This window comes from Zootermopsis nevadensis, unplaced genomic scaffold (assembly GCF_977971745.1).
Source record: "Zootermopsis nevadensis isolate Lab colony 2312 unplaced genomic scaffold, Znev_1.0 Znev_ptg000017l, whole genome shotgun sequence".
Classification (NCBI taxonomy): Eukaryota; Metazoa; Arthropoda; class Insecta; order Blattodea; family Termopsidae; genus Zootermopsis; species Zootermopsis nevadensis.
In genome coordinates, this window is record NW_028259149.1 from 1,504,835 (window position 1) to 1,524,921 (window position 20,087).

At 47.5% G+C, this 20,087-nt stretch overlaps 1 protein-coding gene and 1 long non-coding RNA gene across 8 annotated transcripts; one reads left to right on the plus strand and one right to left on the minus strand.

Moving 5' to 3' along the window:
* Positions 1-1,731: 1,731 nt before the first annotated feature.
* Positions 1,732-3,315, minus strand: LOC147873605 (uncharacterized). Its single transcript, XR_015535434.1, has 2 exons — positions 3,153-3,315; positions 1,732-2,644 (listed from the first exon to the last, which is right to left on the minus strand). It is a non-coding gene; the product is annotated as an uncharacterized LOC147873605 (long non-coding RNA).
* Positions 3,316-10,808: 7,493 nt separating this feature from the next.
* On the plus strand, positions 10,809-19,099 carry LOC147873606 (uncharacterized). Of its 7 annotated transcripts, none has more exons than XM_087350004.1 (2): positions 10,809-13,468; positions 13,608-19,099. In XM_087350004.1, exon 1 carries the CDS (start codon positions 11,007-11,009, stop codon positions 12,081-12,083), a length of 1,077 nt encoding a protein of 358 aa, XP_087206130.1. In that variant the 5' UTR covers positions 10,809-11,006; the 3' UTR covers positions 12,084-13,468; positions 13,608-19,099. The 7 variants fall into 7 exon arrangements, with proteins under 7 accessions (XP_087206130.1, XP_087206129.1, XP_087206133.1 ...); XM_087350003.1 differs by having other exon boundaries at positions 10,809-12,575; positions 13,309-19,099; XM_087350007.1 differs by having other exon boundaries at positions 10,809-17,084; positions 17,246-18,570.
* The last annotated feature ends 988 nt before the right edge of the window (positions 19,100-20,087 follow it).

Below are 20,087 nucleotides of genomic sequence, written 5' to 3' on the forward strand. Positions count from 1 at the left end.
TCGTTTGTTACGACGGATTCCCGGAATAGTTTTATTGGATATTTAAATTTCAAGTCATATTTTGTAAATGAATACGTAAAAAGCCGACAGCTGACATCTACTATGAACATTTTGTGATCCTACTTTAGATGTTTTCCATTCCAAAATGCTGGAAGTACGAATATGTGTCCCATTCGGGCAAATTAATTTTGTTATTTTCGTGATAATATAATTTTGAGATTTGTATTTAATTTTTCGAAATTTTCTTTTTAATTTGGGAAACTTTTGGAAATTACATTTTTATGTTAATTAGGCATATTCCTGTAATTACAAGAAATTGAAACCCGTCATCTTTATGGAGTAGGCCCACGTGTGCACAGAATAGACAGGCTGACCGAAGAATCCATTGCATCCGTCTGGGTTCGATCGTAGATGGTCAACTCAACTTAATAATTACCGGCGCTGGCTGACATAATTACTTCGACTCGTGTGAAGGCTAAAGTTGCTTTTACATGAATCAAATTAAAACTGGTAATTTTTCAGATTTTTGAATCATATCTTCAAAAGTATTGGATGCTCGCGGGTGCCAGATCCAATGTACATAAAGACACTAAATGACGAATCCATTGCTGCTGTAGGAGTTCGAGCCCTTTTCGTCTATTCATCGTAATCTGACACTACTCCGAATGAGCTGAATTTGATGGTACCTTTGAAAGGCTGTGTGATTAGTATATCGTGAAGTTCAAATCTATGCGTTTTTTACCTAATTATAAATGAAATTACTAATAAATTTTTTTTTGATATTATTTTAATTCAAAATTCCCGCAAATTCTAAGTATATAAGAATTATGCTAATGGTAATTTTTCAGATATATGACACCCTTGCACCAACGTATTGGATGGTCACGGGTCCCGAGATCCGGTGCACATGTAGAGGCTGAGGGAGGGATCCATTGCCCCTGTAGATAATCGAGCACCGATCCTTCGTTAAGCGTAATCGGACATTACACCGAATCAGCTATATTTGATTGAATCGCTGTTATAAGAACAACGAAAAGTTTTAACTACTTTGGTTCATATCTACTTACGGATGATTTTCCAGAAGAGGAATTTTGAGAAGCTTTATTATATGAATTATTTAATTTGATACTGCTTTGTAGAACTTAACTCCATATGAAATACGCTAATTTTTATAATTTTTCAGATATTCGAGTCGTATGAAAAAAGTATTGGATGCTCTCAGATCCCCTTATCCCTTGTAAATTTGAAGGCTGAGGGAGGAATCTATTGGCCTTGCAGGTTTTCGAGCCTGTTTCGTGGATTCGGTGAAAACAAACACAATTCCGACTGAAATGCGTTGGATCGACCTGTTGGAAGGCTGTGGGATATGTATATCTTCGTATTTACATTCATGTGGCTCTTATCTAATTTAGGATGGTTTTACAAAGCAAATATCTTTGAGAAACTTTAGGTATTTTTAATTTTTATTTTGAAAATAACCGGTAGTTTTATCTTTTATTTGAATTATGCAAATATTGCTAATTTTCCAGATATTTTAAAGATATTTACCAATGTTTGGGATGCTGATCCGCTGTACATATAGAGGCAGGGGGAGGAAACTTTCATCCTGTGGGTGTTCGACAACCTTTCGTCCCGCCAGCGTAATCGGACTCGACACCGACTGTACCATGTTTGGTAGGGTACTTGGAAATTGGAGGTTGCATTAGAAATTTAGGTTGGCAACCACAGATTGGGGCGGGGTGGGGCCCCAATCATTACGTTCTAATATTAATCATGCAATTGTGTGATGATGAGATAGTCAGAGTGATTGGTGAGGAGGAGAATATTCTTCGCGGATTGAGAGAACCCTGCGAGCACCGGAACGTTGTATTTACTGTCTGCGAATGGACAAGAAGGAATTGGTCTTTCTCAGGGGCCACTTCGCCGAGCTTTCCCAGGCCGTCCTGAGGAAGCTGAAGGCGGATATCATCGCTGAGAGAAGACTGGAAACCGTGAATTCCGCCGCGGACAAAGGGTTGGGCGATCGACTCACTGGCCAGCCAGTTATCTCAAGCAGGTCTGAAACGTATGTTGGGATGTGTGTTGGTTCGTGTCTCCCACAATGCACCGAGAGCCACCGCGGACTTGGACTCGTCCGACTCGGGCTGTTCGATGGAACGTGTCACTTGGCGCCCGGCGCCAGGGCTAATATTCGGAGCCGGGTCCCCGTATCTGACCGCCCAGTCGAAGTCTCTCTTCGCCCAAGGCCATGTGGATAAACTCACTGCCTCCACGGGCGATCACGTCGATGCCAGCGGCCGGCAACTTAACCATGCTGAGGTCATCGCGGCGTGCACCGTGGTAGTGGCCGGGCGACCCGTTAAATGGGCGGCCGCTGAGGTGGATTCCTCGGTACCGCTCACCACTTAACCTGGGGCCTGAGCTGAGGGTAAATATGCGAGGGACAAGAAGGCGCCGCAGAATTCCCCCCGTGTCCACTTTCCCCAGAGAGGAGAGAGGCGCCGCGTTGAAACCACCGAGCGGGACGGTGAAGCCCCTAGCCACGAGACCCGGTTCCCAGCCGGGATTCGCTTCCTCGACGGAGGAGACACTGAGGCGCAGGTCTTCCGGGGTTTCCGGTGACTTGTCCGCAGCTACGTTCTGACTATGTTCAAGACAAAGATTATAGGTGAAATTTTCTTTAATCCCCTTATTTACGTATAGTGATTTCTCTGAACGAATCCTTACGTATGAAGCTACACCGCGCTTACATAACCTTAGTCACCATCAGATTCTTCGCCATAAAAATATTTCTGAACTCATTTTGTGCATTTCTTAGTCTTGTGACGTATCTGTGCACGTATAGGCACCTGTTAGAATACATAAAGAAAAGTTTTTGTGCGTAATTCGTTTTAGATAAAGTCGGATGTTGGTTATCGTGGCCTTTAGGGTTGAGGTAGGTTACGTTAGATTAGGTTAATGGGGCATCTGCGCAGAAGGTGATGCGCATTGACGTTTGCAAATTGTCTAGCTTACGGCATCGTATGAGTTTTATTATCGATTACGGGATATTAAAAACTCGAATATTTCAATGTTCTCAAATTATAGAACAATCTTGTGTTTGAGTCACTGCCATACTTTTACACTTGAAAAACTTTACATTGGTTGCCTACCTGTGGACCTCCCAACACAATTGGGTCACGTCACTTATCCATGTTTTTACGCAGTTGCAGTTGTTGAATTGCTTGTGTGGTCTAATTACGCTTAATGGCGACTCTTCAATCTGGACCAGACGACTGTTCCAAGACAGAATCAGTACTGACTGACTTCTGATTGGTCCTCAATGCCATACGAAAGTACTGATTTCTTTCCATTGAGGTCATCACAGATGACACGTCTTATCTTTGGTTCCGTATTTATCCGACAGACTGCGTCTTTGTGTTTGTACGTCGTGTCCTCGAGTAAATGTGACGCAATATTTGCGATATATTTTGTTGACCTTTGACATAGGACACCAATATGTTACCACACGTTTGACGTGTGCCACGAATTCCGCGCCCACCAAGCATTGCAATTAATGTACCAGAGGTTTTATATTCATATTTTTTGTGAGGCTATTTATATTAATAAATGACGTACTATCATTGACGTATGTTTATTCCGATTCTTTCGTTACATGATACTTATTTATAGTGAGTTAGATTGGGTCATCGCTACGCATGAATCTGCTACGTATTTGCGTCAACATCTACACTGCATCAATTTTGCAAGAAATAATTCTTGTTTTAAAACATTATGTAATTTTAGACGTGTTATGATGTATTACACGCATATAAGCACTATTTGTGTTATATGGGGATTGTGTGAGCGCGTAATATCCTTATTGATAAGTGGTCGTGGCCGACTGTGCGTATCCTCCACCTCACGACTTTGATGCCTCCGTGCGAATTTCTAAAAGGCGATAAGACATAATAGAGTATGGATATCATTAACGTACCTGTGGCATGACTTCCATACAAAATTTCAATAATTTCTGCGCATCCATTCGCTTTTACCAAAATTCGTGCGCAGGAAACCATTTTGCACAGATACAGATTTCATCGTTTTGGTTGCTTTGGGTTAGGTTAGGTTAGTGGGGCACCTGCGCAGACGTTGTTGCGCAGTGCAGTCGTATGACGTGCGCATGTGAGGGCACCTTGAGGTCGTTATGGTTAATTGTAAATTATTAAAAATTCAAAAATTCCATTCCGTCACTTTAAAAAGTATATTATATTTTGGGCTTCACTTTCATACCTAATTTAAACTTTTTACAAGGATACTATATTGGACTCATACTTTTATTAATTGCAAGTACACAAATCACTTATCACTTAAATATGATGTTATTGAATATTTCATTGTGGAAGTATATATTGTGACGTGTTGCGGTTGGCATTGTTGAACTGTTTAATGACATTGTTGTATTCATGCATTGTTGCGTTTAGCATTGTTGTGTTTACATTGTTGCGTCTGTTTATTGGCATTGTTGCATAGACATTGTTGTAATTGTATAAAAGCCGATTGACAATCGGCTTTGAGAGTTGAGTTAGCTTCTTTGGTTGGTTGGTTGGAGGGGGAGTTGGAGTTGGAGTTAGCTTTTTGACAAGCTGCTGGTAAAACGTTTTAGAAAATAGAAAGTGCTTATCTTATATAAGAATTATTAAGAAATCTGTGACGTGGACGTCGTGGTCTCTTACAATTGAACAAAGTTTGAGAAATCTGTGACGTGGACGTCGTGGTCTCTTACAATTGAACAAAGTTTGAGAAATCTGTGACGTGGACGTCGTGGTCTCTTACAATTGAACAAAGTTTGAGAGACATGGAAGGAGGTGAGCTGGCCTTTCTGAAGGCCCACCTCCCTGAAGTGTTCCAACAGGTCCAGAAGCAGATCCTGGACGCCATCGCGGCGGAAAAGCAAAGACAGCGGGCAGCAGTGGCAGCAGCATTAAATACAGCAGCTACGACCGTGGTCGGAGGGCCTACTCGAGCCAACACTGGCAAGAGGAAAGCCAAAGAGTTGGACTTGTCCAATTCGAGCGGTTCGTTGGAACCCGCATCCAGGCGCCCGACGCCCGGGCCACTGTCCGGAGCCCAGTCACCTTCTCTGCCGGCACCGGCAAAAGTTCATCGGCCCGATGGCCCGTCGGTAGCAGCAACATCATCCACCGTTTCCATGAGCAGGACAGTGCAGCCCTCAGCCAAGGGACCCGGCTCCCAGCCGGGACCCTCTTCCTCGATGGAGGTGACTGGGGACCTGTCCGGGCCGCTCACTGGTGTGTCATCTGACGCCGCTTCTTCTTCCAACGCTCAAGTGGACAAAACGGCTCCGGGGGAGCGCCGTAACAAAACCCCGGTGTACGTCTCTGGGGTGAAGGACGTACGCAGCTTCCTGCATGGTGGCCGCGTCGTCAAGGCTGCGGCTATGAAGAACCCCGCCCCAACGCCAACTGGAGCCATTGTACAGACTGAGCGGCAGACTATCCCCAAGGGCGGCCGTGCCAAGCCCGCTCGTCCTGTGGCGCCGGTGGCAAATCCCACAGCACCTGCTCTCAAGAAGACTGACCCCACCCCACCCAAGGGTCAATCACCGCTCCAGGACATCTCAGATATCCTGGAAACCCTCTCACCACGGGTCTGCATTGAGTTGACACGACGTCTCCTCGCCGCGATCCATTCACTCCCCCCCGGGGGGTCTCGTCCGCGAGCCCTCCTCAAAACCGTTCTCCTCTTCATGGCCGACAATGACTGCACGGCCTAGAGGACACGGTAGCAAGGCCTTGCGGCTGGCTTACTGGAACGCCGACGGTGTCCGCGACAGGAAGCTGGAGCTGGAGCAGTTCCTCGGTGACTACGGAGTCGATGTTTGCCTCCTGAACGAGACGCACCTCACGTCGGGTCGGGCCTTGAGGTTCGCGAACTACGTTTGCCATCGTACGGACCGCCCGACGCTAGGGGGTGGCACAGCGATCCTTGTCCGCAGGGGCATTGATCATTACCCTGTGCCGGTATCGGGTCTACAACAACTAGAAGCAACCGCCATCCACCTGGTACTGGCAACCAGGAAAGTCAAGCTAGTGGCGGCATACCTCGCACCCACCCGGCCATGGATAGAGTCGGACCTGACCGAGTGCTTGAGCGGGGGTTTCCCGGTCCTCTTGGCTGGTGACCTCAACGCGAAACACACTGACTGGAATTCTAGCCTTATCTCTACTAGGGGCTCGCTCCTGCGTGATTACGCCAACAGAAATTCCTGCTTCATCTACGGGCCGGATTCTCCAACCACGGCTCCCTACACACACAACGCCACACCTGACGTCCTTGATATTGTCCTCATCAAGGACTTCGTCCTACCGGTGCACCTGACTGTCTGCCCCGCACTCAGCTCAGATCACCTGCCCGTCCTCGTCGACACCACGTGCCGATCGTCCTTTCAAAACATGCCTGATCGCCCGGACTTCGCGAGAATGGACTGGTCTGCATTCCAGGCTTGCCTCGAAAGCAGACTACCGGGGAACCCCGTGGTAAACGACGAGGAAGAAATTGACAAGTGCGTCGAGGAGCTGACCAGTGCTATCCTGGAAGCCACAGCAGCGTCCGCTCCCAAGCTTCGACCCCGCATTGACAGGCGACCGCTTCTACCCGCTAGTATTCGAGATGAAATACGCCTGAAGAACCGGCTGAGGAGGCGATGGCAGGTCACAAGAGACCCCGCTCTTAAGACCCAGGTCAATCGACTCCAGAGATCGGTAACCTATCGTCTCAACGAGTGGCGGAACGAACAGTGGAGCGACACGCTCGAATCCTTGGACTGCGAGGACCAGTCGCTTTGGAAAATGACCAAGCGTGTGATGCGAGTCCCCACTCCGTCGCCCCCCTTCTTAGTGATGGGAGGACTGGCTCTCTCGAACCTCGAGAAGGCAGAAGCCCTAGCCGACAGCCTTGAGGTCCAGTTCCAGCCGGTAGACTACCCGTCGGACCTGACTACAATTGACATGGTTAACGAGGTGATGCGAGCATACGAGTATGCCCCTGTAAATGAACCAAAATTAACCAGTCCATCTGAGGTCGCCCAGGCCATCAAGGGACTCAAGCTTGGCAAGGCTCCGGGCCCCAACGGTATACCGAACAGGGTCCTGAAACATCTTCCACGACGCGCGGTAACCTTTCTCACGAAAGTGTTCAACGCGGTCCTTCGCAGGCAACACTTCCCCTCGGCATGGAAACACGCTCGAGTGGTGTCCATACTGAAGCCGGGGAAGGACCCCACGCTACCTTCTTCCTATAGACCCATCAGTCTTCTCGACACGGTCGGCAAACTCTGCGAGAAAATCCTACTAACGAGGGTCCTACACGAGGTCAGTGAACGCGGGCTGCTGCGCGACGAGCAGTTTGGGTTTCGACCCAGACACAGCACATCGTTACAGCTGGCTCGCCTCGTCGAAAGGGTCAACAGAAACCTTGATGAGAAGCGGCTAACCGGCGCGGTTTTCCTGGACGTGGCCAAAGCCTTCGACACAGTCTGGGTCCAAGGCCTCCTATACAAACTGACCGTCCTCAACTTCCCGTCGTACTTGGTAAAAACCATCTCTTCCTACCTCGCTGACCGGACATTCCAGACATCCTTCCAGTCGGCCACGTCCACACGTCGTACCATGCGGGCTGGAGTTGTGCAGGGCGGAATTCTCTCCCCTGTGCTCTTCAGTCTGTATGTCAACGACATACCCACACCGTCCCGCCACGTCGAGTTAGCACAATACGCGGACGACACGGCTCTAGTAGTCACGTCCCGTAGCCCAACGCTTCTCGTCAGGTATCTGGAGACCTACCTCAGTAGACTTGAGCTCTGGCTCAGGGCCTGGAGGATTGCTATCAACGTCTCGAAGAGCACCGCGGTTCTCTTCATTTCCGCGAGAAGACACATCCAACAGCCCCGAGCAAGTGGGAAAGAAGGCAGCGCAACGATTAGGTGTGCTAGGCCCGCTTATCAATAGGAGAAGTGGCCTGTCAATCAGGAACGGTGTACTACTCTATAAGCAGCTCATCCGTCCCATAATGGATTACGCATGCCCGATCTGGAGGTCAGCTGCCAACAGCCACGTCCAGAAGCTGCAAGTTCTGCAATCCAAGTGTCTTCGAATTGTTACTAACGCGCCCTGGTACGTTAGTAACAGGCAAATACATGAGGATCTGGGGGTCCCTTTCTTTGCCGACCACATCAGAGCACTAACTGAGAGGTTTGACTCGAGGTTAGCTGGTGTGGGGAACCCCTTAGTTCGGCAACTCGGAAGACACTCGTGCCGAATGAGGGCTGCCAGAGTTCACCCAAGGGCAACCGAGGGCGACTGATGTTCAGCAGGCCAGCCGAAGCCATCCCCAAAAGACGGCCAAGTCAGCACAACGAGTGGTTAGACTACTCGGCTACCCTGACTGAGGTTTTCCGTGCTTTCCTCAGTTGCAAGGCGAATGCCAGGGTATAACTTAATAGGGGCACGGCCCGCCACCCTTCCCCCCGATCATGGAGGCCATCAGCTGAAGTGATCTTCCCCCCATGCCGCAGAGGCCTTCAGCCGAAACGGCCCCTCCCTCTCTGGGTTCATACCCCAGAGACCCAACCAACCAAATTCCTTCGACAACTTGCCTGACAGGATAACCTCCCATCAGCAGCAACAAATCCCAGTTTGAATGGTCGAGGCTCCCGCCACGACGAAACCCCGTTAGCGTTAGCAAAATTTCCGTTCTTATATTACGACCGTTTACCATTTCCAGCAATGCGTCTTGTGCGCAGGAATGGTTTCACCTAGGTAGGGACGATGCTTGCGCTTGCGCAGGCCTCTGCCCTCAGTTAGCTTCTTTGGTTGGTTTGGTTGGCTTTGAGAGTTGCTAGGCCCGCTTATCAATAGGAGAAGTGGCCTGTCAATCAGGAACGGTGTACTACTCTATAAGCAGCTCATCCGTCCCATAATGGATTACGCATGCCCGATCTGGAGGTCAGCTGCCCACAGCCACGTCCAGAAGCTGCAAGTTCTGCAATCCAAGTGTCTTCGAATTGTTACTAACGCGCCCTGCTACGTTAGTAACAGGCAAATACATGAGGATCTGGGGGTCCCTTTCTTTGCCGACCACATCAGAGCACTAACTGAGAGGTTTGACTCGAGGTTAGCTGGTGTGGGGAACCCCTTAGTTCGGCAACTCGGAAGACACTCGTGCCGAATGAGGGCTGCCAGAGTTCACCCAAGGGCAACCAAGGGCGACTGATGTTCAGCAGGCCAGCCGAAGCCATCCCCAAAAGACGGCCAAGTCAGCACAACGAGTGGTTAGACTACTCGGCTACCCTGACTGAGGTTTTCCGTGCTTTCCTCAGTTGTAAGGCGAATGCCAGGGTATAACTTAATAGGGGCACGGCCCGCCACCCTTCCCCCCGATCATGGAGGCCATCAGCTGAAGTGATCTTCCCCCCATGCCGCAGAGGCCTTCAGCCGAAACGGCCCCTCCCTCTCTGGGTTCATACCCCAGAGACCCAACCAACCAAATTCCTTCGACAACTTGCCTGACAGGATAACCTCCCATCAGCAGCAACAAATCCCAGTTTGAATGGTCGAGGCTCCCGCCACGACGAAACCCCGTTAGCGTTAGCAAAATTTCCGTTCTTATATTACGACCGTTTACCATTTCCAGCAATGCGTCTCGTGCGCAGGAATGGTTTCACCTAGGTAGGGACGATGCTTGCGCTTGCGCAGGCCTCTGCCCTCAGTTAGCTTCTTTGGTTGGTTGGTTGGCTTTGAGAGTAATCCAAGTGTCTTCGAATTGTTACTAACGCGCCCTGGTACGTTAGTAACAGGCAAATACATGAGGATCTGGGGGTCCCTTTCTTTGCCGACCACATCAAAGCACTAACTGAGAGGTTTGACTCGAGGTTAGCTGGTGTGGGGAACCCCTTAGTTCGGCAACTCGGAAGACACTCGTGCCGAATGAGGGCTGCCAGAGTTCACCCAAGGGCAACCGAGGGCGACTGATGTTCAGCAGGCCAGCCGAAGCCATCCCCAAAAGACGGCCAAGTCAGCACAACGAGTGGTTAGACTACTCGGCTACCCTGACTGAGGTTTTCCGTGCTTTCCTCAGTTGTAAGGCGAATGCCAGGGTATAACTTAATAGGGGCACGGCCCGCCACCCTTTCCCCCGATCATGGAGGCCATCAGCTGAAGTGATCTTCCCCCCATGCCGCAGAGGCCTTCAGCCGAAACGGCCCCTCCCTCTCTGGGTTCATACCCTAGAGACCCAACCAACCAAATTCCTTCGACAACTTGCCTGACAGGATAACCTCCCATCAGCAGCAACAAATCCCAGTTTGAATGGTCGAGGCTCCCGCCACGACGAAACCCCGTTAGCGTTAGCAAAATTTCCGTTCTTCTATTACGACCGTTTACCATTTCCAGCAATGCGTCTTGTGCGCAGGAATGGTTTCACCTAGGTAGGGACGATGCTTGCGCTTGCGCAGGCCTCTGCCCTCAGTTAGCTTCTTTGGTTGGTTGGTTGCTTTGAGAGTAGTGTAGTAGGTGAGATTGTGGAAGAAATACTGCGAAGAGAGCTGAAGTGTGAATCGCTTGTAGGAGAAGTGTGTTGTAGACGAGATTATTTTGTGCTGTAAAGACGTTTTGGTTGATTAAATTCATTATTGTTGGAAGACTTTGTGGTCTCTTACAATCCCCGCAAGAAATCAAGGGTTACAATCAAGGTTGTATACCGACCCACGCTACAATATGTTGTCACACGAAGAAGAATTTATTAAGAGAGACTCGGAGGACTGGCATTCGGTGGGAAACTGATCTCTGCTCTCGGATTGACTGACCTCTACTCTCCATGGAAGGCAACGAGTTGTCCTATCTAAAGGCCCATCTCCCTGAGCTGCTCCAGCAGGTCCGGAAGCAGCTGATGGACGCCATCGCCGCGGAAGAGAAGAGGCAGCGGGCAGCAGCAACTGCCGTGGCCCGATGCCTACTCGAGCCAACGCCGGCAAGAGGAAAGCCAACGAGTTGGACTTGTCCAACTCGGGCGGTTCGTCAGAACCCGCATCCAGGCGCCCGGCGCCCGGGCCACTGTCCGGAGCCGGGTCCCCTCCTCTGCCGGCACCGGCAAAAGTTCATCGGCTCGATGGCCAGGCGGTAGCAGCAACCACCTCCACGAGCGAACAAGCCACCTCGCGTGGCCGGCAACTTGGCAGCTATGCCGAGGTCAGCGCGGCGTACACCGGGGTAGTGGCCGGGCGACTGGTTAAAGGGGCGACTGCTGGGGTGGATTCCTCGGCACCGCTCCCCACTAAAGCCGGGGCCTCGCAAGAGGTTAAAGGAGTGAGGGACGTGAATTCGTCCCGCGGACCTCCCCCCGCTCACCCCGCCGCGCTGAAACCGCCAAGCGGGACAGTGAAGCCCGCAGCCAAGGGACCCGGCTCCCGGCCGGGACCCGCTTCCTCGATGGAGGAGGCACCTGGGCGCAGGTCTCCCCGGGCTTCCGGGGACCTGTCCGGGCCACTCACTGGCATGTCATTTGACGCCGCTTCTTTCTTCCACGCTCAAGTGGACAAAACGGCTCCGGGGGAGCGCCGTAACAAAACCCCGGTGTACGTCTCTGGGGTGAAGGACGTACGCGGCTTCCTGCAAAGGATTCGCGATGAGTCGGCTTACGGGATCGTGGCGCAGATGAAGGGAGACCTGGTGACTCTTGTGCCTGAGACCGCCGACGGGTTACGGGCCACCGTCAGGGTCCTGCGGTCCCTCGGTGAGGGCGAGGGTGTGAGTTTTCACACATTATCCCTCCCCGAGGATCGGTGCGTGCGCCTGGTGATTAAAAACCTGGGCGTGCGCATGCCCGAGGCTGAGGTACGCGAGGAGCTTGCCGCCATGCACATTGCTGTGCAGGGTGTCCTGCAACTCCGATCGACACGCCGGGCCATGGACCAGGACGGTGACCGTCCCCTTACGCCACACTTCATCGTGTCGGTAGCACGGGGCCCCGACGTGGCGTTAGAAGTCTCGTTATCTCGTGTCGTTAATGCAAACTCCAAGTTGTAAATTTCTGGCGTATAACAAATTGTAAGTTTCGAGCTGTATATTTCCACGGCTAGTTTTAAAGAATGTTGTTCGTGATCTTAATATATGATTTTCTACGTCTCAAAGAAATTTTCTTATCTAATGTGAGTATTTATCTTAAATTGCTTGCAGCAAATTCTACGGTTTGAATTCTTTCCGGTCAGATTTTGACAAATTGATGCGTGTGGAATTTTTTAAGTTGTCGGGGATGGCACATATTTCCGATGATAAAGAGACGCTTCGGGTCCAGAGAAGGTAAACCGCAATCGGTTAGCAATGTTCGAATGTTTCTGATCTCGAAGAAGCTGAGTAGAAGGAGATGGAAGATGATCTCATCGGGAGTTGTATTGGCCTTTGTCGGGGTCTTCGCTTCGGGAGTTCTAATGTTTGGGGTCCCACGACATATGAACTGTGGAGAAACACAAGTCGCACATTTTTATTCTCGGCACCATCAAGTATTAGACGTTCAGTTATGTGAGTACCCTCTTTTAAAGAATTTTTCTAATGGCGTAAATGCTGGGGTTGTTTTACCACTCATTTAACCGCGGATGGGGGATCAGTAATTGCAGGGATCCGTGTAATCCATTAAGCACTTGTTAACTTTCGCTTGTCAAGAAAGTTAATGTTTATGAAGTACATGCCGAAATGTGGATATTGCATTCTTTTTTGTTTGTTACGACGGATTACCTGAATAGTTTTATTCGATATTTAACTGTCAAGTAATATTTTGTAAATGAATACGTAAAAAGCCGACAGCTGACATCGACTATGAACATTTTGTGATCCTACTTTAGATGTTTTCCATTCCAAAATGCTGGAAGTACGGATTAGTGTCCCATTCCGGCAAATTAATTTTGTTATTTTCGGGACAGTGATTTTGAAATTTGTATTTAATTTTTCCAAATTTTGTTTTTAATTTTGGAAACTCTTGGAATTTACATTTTTATGTGAATTAGGCATATTCCTGTAATTACAAGAAATTGAAACCTGTCATCTTTATGGAGTAGGCCCACGTGTGCACAGAATAGACAGGTAAACAGACTGAGGGAGGAATCCATTGCATCCGTCTGGTTTCAGTCGTAGATGGTCAACTCATCTTAATAATTACCGGCGCTGGCTGACATAATTACTTCGACTCGTGTGAAGGCTAAAGTTCCCAGTTCTTATTGCTTTTACATGAATCAAATTAAAACTGGTAATTTTTCAGATATTTGAATCATGTCTTCAAAAGTATTGGATGCTCGCGGGTACCAGATCCAATGTACATATAGACACTAAATGACGAATCCATTGCTGCTGTAGGAGTTCGAGCCCTTTTCGTCTATTCATCGTAATCTGACACTACTCCGAATGAGCTGAATTTGATGGTACCTTTGAAAGGCTGTGTGATTCGTATATCGTGAAGTATAAATGAAATTACTAATCAAATTTTTTTTGATATTTTTTTAATTCAAATTTCCCGCAAATTTTAAGTATATAAGAATTATGCTAATGGTAATTTTTCAGATATATAAAACCCTTGCACCAACGTATTGGATGGTCACGGGTCCCGAGATCCGGTGCACATGTAGAGGCTGAGGGAGGAATCCATTGCCCCTGTAGATATTCGAGCATCGATCCTTCGTTAAGCGTAATCGGACATTACACGGAATCAGCTATAATTGATTGAATCGCTGTTATAAGAACTACGAAAAGTTTTAACGACTTTGGTTCATATCTACTTACGGATGATTTTCCAGAAAAGGAATTTTGAGAAGCTTTATTATATGAATTATTTAATTTGATACTGCTTTGTAGAACTTAACTCCATATGAAATACCCTAATTTTTATAATTTTTCAGATATTTGAGTCGTATGAAAAAAGTATTGGATGCTCTCAGATCCCCTGATCCCTTGTAAATTTGGAGGCTGAGGGAGGAATCCATTGGCCTTTCAGGTTTTCGAGCTTGTTTCGTGGATTCAGTGAAAACAAACACAATTCCGACTTTAATGCGTTTGATCGACCTGTTGGAAGGCTGTGGGATATGTATATCTTCGTATCTACATTTATGTGGCTCTTATCTAATTTAGGATGGTTTTACAAAGCAAATATCTTTGAGAAACTTTAGGTATTTTTAATTTTTATTTTGAAAATAACCGGTAGTTCTATCTTTTATTTGAATTATGCAAATATTGCTAATTTTCCAGATATTTTAAAGATATTTACCAATGTTTGGGATGCTGATCCGCTGTACATATAGAGGCAGGGGGAGGAAACTTTCATCCTGTGGGTGTTCGACAACCTTTCGTCCCGCCAGCGTAATCGGACTCCACACGGACTGTACCATATTTGGTAGGGTACTTGGAAATTGGAGGTTGCATTAGAAATTTAGGTTGGCAACCACAGATTGGGGCGGGGTGGGGCCCCAAACACTACATTCTAAAATTAGTAATGTAATTGTGTAAAGATGAACTACGTTGTATTAAGTTTACGTTTCAAAATCAATTTCATGTCGCAATTAAGAATTTAATGTCGATCCACTGCAACAGTTCTTTTACGATTGTCTGCTTTTGTGTATGGAATGACATCTTCAGACCTAATTGCGGTAGTAGTTAGTATCCCTAATTTGTCCTGTAATGAATATGAGGAAATTCGTTCTTTGGTGTCCTCCGTGTGAGTTTGATCGTTTCAGATGTTGTATGGGCTCATTTGCAAAAGCTTACAGTCGCCGATGATGACGTTGGGAGGAGCGACATTCTTCCCAGTTTCTACATACTATTCATGTGCCACTTTAGCACCGAGGGATATACGTATCTAAGCAAATTGATGTGGAATTTATCGACAGGTCTTTTAAAACATGCTTGGATTTAAACTGGGAAGTTTCTCCTGTGTATAATTTGAATGTGCGTTTTTGCTGACGTCAGAAGCATGCAACCACCGTTAGAAGTCTCGTGTCGTTAATGCAAACTCCACGTTGAAAATTTGTGGCGTATAACAAATTGTAAGTTTCGAGCTGTATATTTCCACGGCTAGTTTAAATGATTTTCTCATCTAATATGAGTATTTATCTTAAATTGCTTGCAGCAAATTCTACGGTTTGTAGTGTTTCCGTTCAGATTTTGACAAATTGATGCGTGTGGAATTTTTTAAGTTGTCGGGGATGGCACATATTTCCGATGATAAAGAGACGCTTTGGGTCCAGAGAAGGTAAACCGCAATCGGTTAGCAATGTTCGAATGTTTCTGATCTCGAAGAAGCTGAGTAGAAGGAGATGGAAGATGATCTCATCGGGAGTTGTATTGGCCTTTGTCGGGGTCTTCGCTTCGTGGAGTTCTAATGTTTGGGGTCCCACGACATATGAACTGTGGAGAAACACAAGTCGCAAATTTTTATTCTCGGCACCATCAAGTATTAGACGTTCGGTTATGTGAGTACCCTCTTTTAAAGAATTTTTCTAATGGCGTAAATTCTGGGGTTGTTTTACCACTCATTTAACCGCGGATGGGGGATCAGTAATTGCAGGGATCCGTGTAATCCATTAAGAACTTGTTAACTTTTGCTTGTCAAGAAAGTTAATGTTTATGAAGTACATGCATAAATGGACATACTCGTATTGCATTCTTTTTTCGTTTGTTACGACGGATTACCTGAATAGTTTTATTGGATACTTAACTGTCAAGTCATATTTTGTAAATGAATACGTAAAAAGCCGACAGCTGACATCTACTATGAACATTTTGTGATCCTACATTAGATGTTTTCCATTCCAAACTGCTTTAAGTACGGATATGTGTCCCATTCGGGGAAACTAATTTTGTTATTTTCGGGATAAAGTGATTTTGAAATTTGTATTTAATTTTTCCAAATTTTGTTTTTAATTTTGGAAACTCTTGGAAATTACATTTTTATGTGAATTAGGCATATTCCTGTAATTACAAGAAATTGAAACCTGTCATCTTTATGGAGTAGGCCCACGTGTGCACAGAATAGACAGGTAAACAGACTGAGGGAGGAATCCATTGCATCCGTCTGGGTTCGATCGTAGATAGTCCACTCAACTTAATAATTACCGGAGCTGGCAGACATAATTACTTCGACTCGTGTGAAGGCTAAAGTTGCTTTTACATGAATCAAATTAAAACTGGTAATTTTTCAGATATTTGAATCATATCTTCAAAAGTATTGGATGCTCGCGGGTGCCAGATCCAATGTACATATAGACACTAAATGACGAATCCATTGCTGCTGTAGGAGTTCGAGCCCTTTTCGTCTATTCATCGTAATCTGACACTACTCCGAATGAGCTGAATTTGATGGTACCTTTGAAAGGCTGTGTGATTCGTATATCGTGAAGTTCAAATTTATGTGTTATTTAGCTAATTATAAATGAAATTACTAATCAAAATTTCTTTGATATTATTTTAATTCAAAATTCCCGCAAATTTTAAGTATATAAGAATTATGCTAATGGTAATTTTTGCAGATATATGACACCCTTGCACCAACGTATTGGATGGTCACGGGTCCCGAGATCCGGTGCACATGCAGAGGCTAAGGGAGGAATCCATTGCCCCTGTAGATATTCGAGCATCGAACCTTCGTAAAGCGTAATCGGACATCACACCAAATCAGCTATATTTGATTGAATCGCTGTTATACGAACAACGAAAAGTTTTAACAACTTTGGTTCATATCTACTTACGGATGATTTTCCAGAAAAGGAATTTTGAGAAGCTTTATTATATGAAATATTTAATTTGATACTGCTTTGTAGAACTTAACTCCATATGAAATACGCTAATTTTTATAATTTTTCAGATATTTGAGTCGTATGAGAAAAGTATTGGATGCTCTCAGATCCCCTGATCCCTTGTAAATTTGAAGGTTGAGGGAGGAATCCATTGGCCTTGCAGGTTTTCGAGCCTGTTTCGTGGATTCAGTGAAAACAAACACAATTCCGACTGAAATGCGTTGGATCGACCTGTTGGAAGGCTGTGGGATATGTATATCTTCGTATCTACATTTATGTGGCTCTTATCTAATTTAGGATTTTTTTACAGAGCAAATATCTTTGAGAAACTTTAGGTATTTTTAATTTTTATTTTGAAAATAACCGGTAGTTTTATCTTTTATTTGAATTGTGCAAATATTGCTAATTTTCCAGATATTTTAAAGATATTTACCAATGTTTGGGATGCTGATCCGCTGTACATATAGAGGCAGGGGGAGGAAACTTTCATCCTGTGGGTGTTCGACAACCTTTCGTCCCGCCAGCGTAATCGGACTCCACATGGACTGTACCATATTTGGTAGGGTACTTGGAAATTGGAGGTTGCATTAGAAATTTAGGTTGGCAACCACAGATTGGGGCGGGGTGGGGCCCCAATCATTACGTTCTAATATTAATCATGCAATTGTGTGATGATGAGTTAGTCAGAGTGATTGGTGAGGAGGAGAATATTCTTCGCGGATTGAGAGAACCCGGAGAGCACCGGAACGTTGTATTTACTGTCTGCGAATGGACAAGAAGGAATTGGTCTTTCTCAGGGGCCACTTCGCCGACCTTTCCCAGGCCGTCCTGAGGAAGCTGATGGCTGAGAGAAGACTGGAAACCTTGAATTCCGCCGCGGACAAAGGGTTGGGCGATCGTCTCACTGGCCAGTCCAGTTATCTCAAGCAGGTCTGAGACGTATGGTGGAATGTGGGTTGGTTCGTGTCTCCCACAATGCACCGAGAGCCACCGCGGACTTGGTCTCGTCCGACTCGGGCTGTTCGGTGGAACGTGCCACTTGGCGCCCGGCGCCAGGGCCAATATTCTGACCGCCCAGTCGAAGTTTCTCTACGCCCAAGGCCAGTGGATAAACTCACTGCCTCCACGGGCGTTCACGTCGATGCCAGCGGCCGGCAACTTAACCATGCTGAGGACATCGCGGCGTGCACCGTGGTAGTGGCCGGGCGACTCGTCAAATGGGCGGCCGCTGAGGTGGATTCCTCGGTACCGCTCACCACTTAACCTGGGGTCTGAGCTGAGGGTAAATATGCGAGGGACAAGAAGGCGCCGCAGAATTCCCCCCGTGTCCACTTTCCCCAGAGAGGAGAGAGGCGCCGCGTTGAAACCACCGAGCGGGACGGTGAAGCCCCTAGCCACGAGACCCGGTTCCCAGCCGGGATTCGCTTCCTCGACGGAGGAGACACTGAGGCGCAGGTATTCCGGGACTTCCGGTGACTTGTCCGCAGCTACGTTCTGACTATGTTCAAGACAAAGAGTATAGGTGAAATTTTCTTTAATCCCCTTATTTACGTATAGTGATTTCTCTGAACGAATCCTTACGTATGAAGCTACACCGCGCTTACATAACCTTAGTCACTATCAGATTCTTCGCCATAAAAATATTTCTGAACTCATTTTGTGCATTTCTTAGTCTTGTGACGTATCTGTGCACGTATAGGCACCTGTTAGAATACATAAAGAAAAGTTTTTGTGCGTAATTTCTTGTTGATAAAGTCGGATGTTGGTGATCGTGGCCTTTAGGGTTGAGTTAGGTTAGGTTAGGTTAGATTAGGTTAATGGGGCATCTGCGCAGAAGGTTATGCGCATTGACTTGTGCAAATTGTCTAGGTTACGGCGTCGTATGAGTTTTATTATCGATTACGGGATATTAAAAACTCGAATATTTCAATGTTCTCAAATTATAGAACAATCTAGTGTTTGGATCACTACCATATTTTTACACTAGAAAAATTTTACATTGGTTGCCTGTGGACCTCCCAACACAATTGGGTCACGTCACTTATCCATGTTTTTACGCAGTTGCAGTTGTTGAATTGCTTGTGTGGTCTAATTACGCTTAATGGCGACTATTCAATCTGGACCAGACGACTGTTCCAAGACAGAATCAGTACTGACTGACTTCTGATTGGTCCTCGATGCCATTCGAAAGTATTGATTTCTTTCCATTGATGTCTTCACAGATGCCACGTCTTATCTTTGGTTCCGTATTTTTCCGACAGACTGCGTCTTTGTGTTTGTACGTCGTGTCCTCGAGTAAATGTGAGGTAATATTTTCGATAGAGATAGATAGATTGCGAATCAGCTCTCGAATTGACTGTTCGTTACACCGATCTCACTTTTCGGCACTGGTCGAGAGAATTGTCTGGTTCAACACTCTCAGCGCTCGGCGAGGTATGGACGGAGGTGACCTGGCCTTTCTGAAGGCCCACCTACCTGAGCTGCTTCAACAGGTGCGGAAGCAGCTTCTGGACGCCATCGATGCTGAAGAGCAGAGACAACGGGCGACAGCAGCAGCAGCAGCAGCAACAACAGCCGTTGTCGGAGGGCCTACTCGAGCCAACGCTGGCAAGAGGAAGGCCAACGAGTTGGACTTGTCCAACTCGGGCGGTTCGATGGAACCCGCATCTAGGCGCCCGGCGCCCGGGCCACTGTCCGGAGCCGGGTCCACTCCTCTGCCGGCACCGGCAAAAGTTCATCGGCCCGATGGCTCGGCGACGGCAGCAACAGCAACTTCCACGGCGAACAAGCCACCTCGTGTGGCCGGCAACTTGGCAGTTATGCTGAGGTCAGCGCGGCGTACACCGGGGTAGTGGCCGGGCGACCGGTTAAAGGGGCGACTGCTGGGGTGGATTCCTCGGCACCGCTCCCCACTAAACCCGGGGCCTCGCAAGAGGTTAAAGGAGTGAGGGACGTGAAGTCGTCCCGCAGACCTCCCCCCGCTCACCCCGCCGCGCTGAAAACGCCAAGCGTTACAGTGAAGCCCGCAGCCAAGGGTCCCGGCTCCCAGCCGGGACCCGCTTCCTCGATGGAGGAGGCACTTGGGCGCAGGTCTCCCCGGGCTTCCGGGGACCTGTCCGGGCCGCTCACTGGCATGTCATTTGACGCCGCTTCATCCTTCTACGCTCAAGTGGACAAAACGGCTCCGGGGGAGCGCCGTAACAAAACCCCGGTGTACGTCTCGGGGGTGAAGGACATACTCGGCTTCCTGCAAAGG